General features: G+C 40.9%; 2 protein-coding genes across 2 annotated transcripts in view; both read left to right on the forward strand.

Annotated features, from left to right (window-relative positions):
- Positions 1 to 3,299, forward strand: part of tkta (transketolase a) — a gene marked incomplete at its 5' end in the record, with an annotated part of 6,234 nt that extends 2,935 nt beyond the window's left edge. The window contains 6 exon segments of the mRNA XM_014006411.1: positions 287 to 443; positions 877 to 1,007; positions 1,098 to 1,181; positions 1,273 to 1,366; positions 1,699 to 1,821; positions 2,289 to 3,299. Coding sequence (XP_013861865.1) covers positions 287 to 443; positions 877 to 1,007; positions 1,098 to 1,181; positions 1,273 to 1,366; positions 1,699 to 1,821; positions 2,289 to 2,476 — 777 coding nt within the window.
- A 2,942-nt stretch (positions 3,300 to 6,241) lies between these two features.
- Positions 6,242 to 7,129, forward strand: part of bicd2 (bicaudal D homolog 2 (Drosophila)) — a gene marked incomplete at its 3' end in the record, with an annotated part of 7,803 nt that continues 6,915 nt past the window's right edge. The window contains 1 exon segment of the mRNA XM_014006147.1: positions 6,242 to 6,742. Coding sequence (XP_013861601.1) covers positions 6,509 to 6,742 — 234 coding nt within the window.

Raw genomic sequence — 7,129 nt, forward strand, 5'->3', positions numbered from 1 at the left:
ATGAAACTTGGGAAAGTATTCTGGGAAAGTATTCTGGAAAGGAAATTATATGTGGGAGGAAGTATGCCTCTAAATCTGTGCATTTGGTCAAATAAGCTGCAGAGATTTGTAAGAAAACTCCTCTCACTCACTCCTAGCTTTGGTTGTGAGATTTGAGGGTTTTGCTTACGATATTTGACCCTCTAGGGAATGTTAGGTTTGTGTGGTTTCTATCCATCTCTCTTTGCTCAGGAATATTATACCTTCTGTCATAAAGGCACTAAGAACCAATCATTTCCTTTCCCAGGTCAGTGTTGCCATGGGATGTGCTGCCCGAGACAGGAACGTTGTGTTCGCCAGTACACTCGCTTCCTTTTTTACTCGTGCATATGACCAGATTCGCATGGCGGCCATTTCAGAGGGCAACATTAACCTGTGTGGCTCCCACTGCGGTCTGTCCACTGGTTAGTAAACTGCTGCTGCTGATGAGCGACAGCCGGCACAAGCCTTCTCACCTCTCCCATCAAATGCCCTCAAAAACGTTCACCTCTTTGACCCTTCACCCTCCTATCACCTTTCCTCACTCACGTCACAGTAACCCAAATTAAAATAAATAGAAAATGCTTTGTTGTGAGTGTTCTTTTTCYTTCTAATGCTGTGTTTCCCATGTTTGCACCCACTGGCCTTTCAGCCTTGACTCAGTCCTCCCCTTCTTCTCCTTTTCTGTCTGCCCTGGAAGCTGTCAGCAGGGAACCAGGTGTCCCTTTGTTAGTCCAGGTAGCCTGCATCCAGTCTGGCCCTTTATGCTCCTGCATGCATCAGCCCACCCAGCCACGCAATTACCTCTGAGAAAGATCCTAATATAATGACAACAAATAAAACTTGCTGACCCTACAGGAGAAGAAGGCCCCTCTCTGATGAGCCTCGAGGACATGGCCATGTTTCGAGCCCTTCCCACCGCGACCATTTTCTATCCCAGTGATGGCGTGTCCACAGAAAAGGCCGTGGAACTGGCTGCAACCACAAAGGTACTAAAAATGCAACTCCTGAGTTTATGCACTGGTGTAAAACATCGTTAAGTTGTGTCAACCTTCTCGTCGATTTCTCCATTTATTAAGGGTGTTTGTTACATTCGAACCAGCCGCCAAGACAACCCCATCGTTTACAGCAGCAACGAAGACTTCCACGTTGGACAGGCAAAGGTAAGGAGGTTGTTCATGCTTTCTGATTGAATGGCTAAACCAAATAGGCACACGAAACACAACAAACCGAGGATAACTCTGCTGTGGTCAGGTGGTGTTTCAAAGCAAGGAGGATCAGGTGACTGTGGTTGCAGCTGGAGTGATGGTGCATGAGGCGCTTGCTGCTGCTGAGCATCTAAAGAAAGGTACAGGCCTGTAGAGTTTCACTGTTCATGTATCGCATATCCTGCAGACAAAAAGTTTAAATGGTTGGGATGGCACATCCCAACCATTTAAACGTTTAACTAGAATCCATTTTATTCGTCTCATTACTTTTGCTTGCATAACTGGTCAAACTAAAGCATATGTGCGTCTGTACTCCAATTGTTGCAGATCAAGTCTCATGAATGATATCAATCACCAGTTCTGGCATTTTTGAGAACTTTGTACTTAGAAAAATCCGTGCTTATTTGGAAAAAGACGAATACGGTGGTAAAGTTTGTTTGTAATGTTTTGCTCCACTGAACTTGCCTTCCAGAGAGGATGTCTGTGAGAGTAATCGATCCCTTCACCATCAAACCTCTGGACATAAAAACCYTCATCGACCATGCACGCGCCACCCGGGGAAGAATCCTCACTGTTGAAGACCACTACTACGAAGGTAGGTTTCCAAAAACGTTGCTGCTCGGCTTTTGCATATTTAATAACCAAGGCTAACCGACCAGTCTTGACACGTCTTGCTGGTTAGGACTCTGCTATTGGTTCATGTCACTGGGCGGGTTGTGGTTTCCATGGGCTGACTGTCGTAGATGCGCTGTGTTGGRGTTTGCTCATTGGCTGAGGCCAAGCTGCTTTGTAGCGTGCCTTCAATTGGAGGCAAGGTGCGGCAGTGCGTTTTGTAAATGTGGGAGCCAGAGAGGCAGAGTGCTGTCAGATTTCTTTAAATGAACATGTGCCCATGGGGCTGACTGTGACCTAGATAGCACACTCAGACTTGCCCTGCGCCACATAGGAGAAACAAAATGGAGACAGCGTAAGCAAGACTGGACYAAGAATATTGTCTAGACCAGATGTTTTATTTATTTTAATCGTTTTAAATCGTAGTCTATAATTGAATAAAATCCACAGGTGGTCTTGGGGAAGCAGTGTCTTCAGCAGTGGTGAACGAGTCCGGATTCAGTTTGCACCGCCTGGCCGTGTCCCACATTCCCCGGAGCGGCAAACCTCACGAGCTCCTGAAGGTCTACGGCATCGACCGCGATGCGATCACCCAGGCCATTCGGAAGATGCTCAGCAGCGCCGCTAATGCCAAGTAACTCTCTCTGAGCCCCGCCCACCCCTCTCATGACCCTCCTGCAGATGACGAGAAGCAGTCACCAACGTTTTGGAATCATAACACCTTTTTGCTCTTTAAAAGTCTTTCACCGTGAACACCCTCCYAAAAAGTGTACCGAAGTGTTGTGAGTTGTGCAGTTCACCTTGACGTAGACTTCCACTTACCTTTGTGCTTTCGTCACACACATCCCGCACAAACACACACATTCTCTGTAACAAACGTTTCCTTGCCTTCCTCTCTACATTGTCACTAATCTAGTCCAGAAAATAAATACTGCCCTTAGCTGACATTGTCAACGATGGTTGATCCCAGTATGAAACAATCCTTTGTGTGGTCTTCAACATGTGTTCTGCTTACGTGTTTGCAGCTCCTGATGCTGGGGGTGGGGCCCAGCTTTAAAGTATCAGTGTTTAATGTGGCAACAGTGTCAGAGCGAAGCAAGATTGATTGTTGTTCGTAGAAGGTAGTGCAAAAATAAAAATCAAACAAATGTAGCGAGGTCATAAAGAGTAGACACACAAAACCATACGTCACATCGTCAAATTTCTGTTTTTATGAGTTCAGCTGTGATTTTCTTTTTTTTTTCCAGCTCTGATTTGTTACTGAGTTTTGAGTTATCCTAAACAAACACATCTCAGGGCTACAGGTCCACCCAGTGCTGACTGAAAATATGACTCAAAAGTAGATTGATTACTCGATGCGTCTGACTTGTGAACAGGAGAACAAACACCATCTTTGTTACTTGAAATTTTGTATGCCCCATACTTTCAGGTAATAAAGTCCTCTGCATTTGACTTTGAAAACTTGTGGTGATGTCTTTTTTAAAACAACAGTTTTTTAGTGTTTTGAATTGAGTTTCTATAGAAAGAGTATGAATAATTAATATCTAACCTGTGGTAGACAGATACAGTTGAAGTCTAACTTTGCTACTTAGAGCGAAGAACAAAGATTGCTGCTGTCATAAAATAACTGCAGTCTCAAAACGTCCTGTGGTTCATGCAAACAGTAACTTTTAAGTTAATTTTGCAGTACAAGGTATTTACATAGAATTCTGACTAACTACATCTGGTGCAGCCAAAGTACATATATACATTAAATACATTATTCATAAAGTAAAATGCATGTCATTCTTATTTGTATCAAATTATTTATTTCTCTATACATACATTCACATCCCTGACCTTATAAAAAAAATTCCAACTAGAAAATTAGCAGCAATAACAGTAATCCCTTGATTTATTCATTTTCTTTTCTTGCTTTCATATTTCTTGGTTGTAGGAACAGCAAAAATAACAATAAAGTGCTAAAAATAGCATAATTAGATGACAGATGACTTCATAACATATCTGACTTGTAATCATACCAAACACAAATTTGCTCTTTGGTCTTTACATCTAAACCTAAATTTATTATTACAGTCGGTGGCTGTAAACTCATTTTATCTCCAGGCGCTTTGTTTCTCTCTCAGCTTCCTGTTCAGGAAAGACAGATTCTGTTATTTGACTTTAATAACAGATGAAAAGATGCCAAGGCTAACCCGTGATAAACTTTAATGTCTTCCAATCCATCAGAATGATCAGTAAATTAAATTCAGCTTTTCAGATACTTACCACAGATAGCTGTATTTTCGTTTCGCTCCTCTTAGGGCGAACACGATAATTCCACATCCATAGGACAGTGTGTAGACTGAAAGAGAGAACAGGGAAAAACACTAAAAACACAACTCCCTCAAGGTACTTTATATTTTTTATGTGGTGTTGGTTTGTAGTACTCACCGTGATATGATCCAAGGTGCAAGACGGCAACAAAAAGTGCAAAACAAAATCCCCAGTATGCATCTGAAGAGAGGTGAAAGGTAAAGATGAGGCTTTTTTTAATGCCAGAAATACTATTGTTGCTTCATTTAAGGCATAGCTATGATAAATTACTGAACTTCAGTGCAACATTTATGCACCATTAAATATTAGAAGTTATTTCCAATCAAAGAAATAAAATTAATGGAATCAACTACACACAACATTGAGGATCTGTACCTCTTTTGTCATAAGGAGGGCCTTTACATCTTGTAGTTTGGGCTGGAAGATCTGAAAGGACACATGATAGTCTCAGAGCTTCTAAAATGAAACTGTATGAACCAACATGAAGAACAGTGTTTTAAACCAAATAAAGGAGGAGGAGGAAGACAAAGTATTGAAAGTTAAAAATGGTCATCTTACCCAAAGTTACACCCAGAATCTCAAACGCTACAGTAAAAAACACACCGAGGACTAAAGGAAGGGAGAGCGCTGTAAAGAAATCACATCTGAAAAGTTAACATTTCGTCCTAACAAAACAGAAGAAATGAACATTACTGAAACAGTACTGTACCTAACTGTGTGCAGGATATATACTTACAGTAAAATGGTCTATAGAGAGCCATGCCACATCCCAGACCAAAGCAGATTGAATAAAAATGATAATATTTATCTGAAAATGCCCAGGAAAAAAGACAGTTTAAATGAGTAATTTTAAAATGGAAAAAAAATAATAATAAACAAATTAAATATCTTGCCACCACTTCAAACAAAGGAATGTTAAAAGTTACATACAGTGCTGAAAGAAGTCATGAAGAAGACTTCTTTCATTTCCCTAAAGAAGTAAGACAATGTTTATTATAAACAAAAAGCAGGAAGAAAATCAGAGAGGGCTCCAAGAATCAAGTATATCACATGACATCAAAACAGAGTTATGAAGAGAATTAACACTGACACAAATGCAAGGCTGTAATTATAAAACAGGTGTACATACCATTTGAGTTCACCTCCAGCTGGTGCAGCAGCAACAGCATTGATGACAGCCTTCCCAAAGCTGGTCCAACCACTCTGCCAAGTGTCACAGAAGGAAAGTCCCTGATAAGATTGTTTTACTTTCACATTTATTTCACTGTTTGTATTACAATACTATAATTTTACAGCTTAAAAGCAGTTAAGAAAAGTATGAAAAGTCTCGGTTCAGACATTAAACTGTGTGCCTGAGGTCTGGGTGCCTGGGTCATACTTTTGCTTCAGTTTTATCGCACTCACTCAGAAGTCTTCAGTCATTTTAGCTAAAAAACATGCAAACACATTCATCTGCTTGTCTCCTTTTACTGACTCCAAGTAGGTATWATTTCAAAAGAAAAATTAGAAGTATGACTTCAGGATTTTTCTAATAAGAATTGTGGAAATGGACTTCCATACACTCAAATTACCTAAGACGATGATATAAAACCAAAATATTTGATTGATCTCGCTGAGTAAAGTAAAACTGCATGCATAAATATAGTAATACTTAGATGTAATTAATATTTTTTACATAAATGCACATTTTATTTCTGTATAACTAATATACTAGTTGATGCAACGTGGGCTGCATTGGCCAATTACTTAATACCTTTTATCAAGTTAATTTTTGACAGTACAATTAAAAAAAATAAACCTCGACCTATGTTTTGAATAAAGTTGTTTTGTTGTAGTTTTGCTATCTGACCACTAGATGGAGGCATTGCACCATTTTTTCCAACCAAATGCCGCATCTTGACACTGTCGCGCTAAGCATTGTGGTAGTTGAAGTCATTAAAGCAGATGCACTCTYTAAGCTTTGCGACAAAAGCGTCTCGCATAAAACTACAATTCCCTTCGCAGTTATATAGATTTGAATACCATAAGGAGAGAGCTTTTTCCAATCGATGATCTCAACTGAAGTTTCCTCTGCCAGCCTCATGAAGACACTCAGGAAAGTAGTCGAGGATGATAAAAGTATTTTTAGTCTGAACGTTTTGTCGATGTCTGTGGCGGGAAAAAGGCACAAGGAGCTGCGAACGCCTTGCAGACTGTGACAATGCGTTTCAAACAAAGACAGCACTGATTTGTAAGCTTCTTCTTCTTCTTTTTTTTTTTTTCTTACACTCCTCCTGTGCTAGTATTAGCCAGACAGACAAGTCGGGGCTGGGTCCCGTTACCGCTGGACTCGGCGGCTCGCCAAGGGTTTTCTAATGGAGGAGCAGGAATATCCCGAGGCGGTGCTGGTGTCAGAAGCTGGGCCGCAGTGGCTCCGAGCCGAAGTGGAGCGTCTGGCCGTAGAGCTCCGAGAAACGACCCACGAAAAGATCCAGGCGGCGGAGTACGGGCTGGCGGTGCTGGAGGAGAAGCAGCAGCTCAAGCAGAGATTTGATGAGTTGGAGACGGAATACGAGGCGGTTCGACAGGAGCTGGACCAGCTGAAGGAGGTAACGTGAGGTCAAAGCCACGCACACAGATACCTCAAGTGTTGGTTGACAGTCATTTGTAACCTTATGTCATATAAACTCAAATGCAAGAGGAAAACCAGATGCCTAAATACACATTATTCACATAATCTTAAACTGYTTTAGTGTTTTCTGCCTTCAGGGATTAAAAAAGTTCCCAGGTACTGAGCACTTGTCCATACTTGCTGTCGGAATGTAATGTGCCTAATCTTATTATTAAACCTCTATACTTGTCTAGTTAGTTTGTCTTTAGGTTATAAAAGGGAAAACATTAAGCCTGGGTGTAATTTACACATGATGCAGACATTTCCTCTTGTCATGTAAGTTTTAAGAAATATATCTCTTAATCATGTTTTTTCCTCAACTTCC

Source organism: Austrofundulus limnaeus, unplaced genomic scaffold (genome assembly GCF_001266775.1).
Source record: "Austrofundulus limnaeus strain Quisiro unplaced genomic scaffold, Austrofundulus_limnaeus-1.0 Scaffold35, whole genome shotgun sequence".
Classification (NCBI taxonomy): domain Eukaryota; kingdom Metazoa; phylum Chordata; class Actinopteri; order Cyprinodontiformes; family Rivulidae; genus Austrofundulus; species Austrofundulus limnaeus.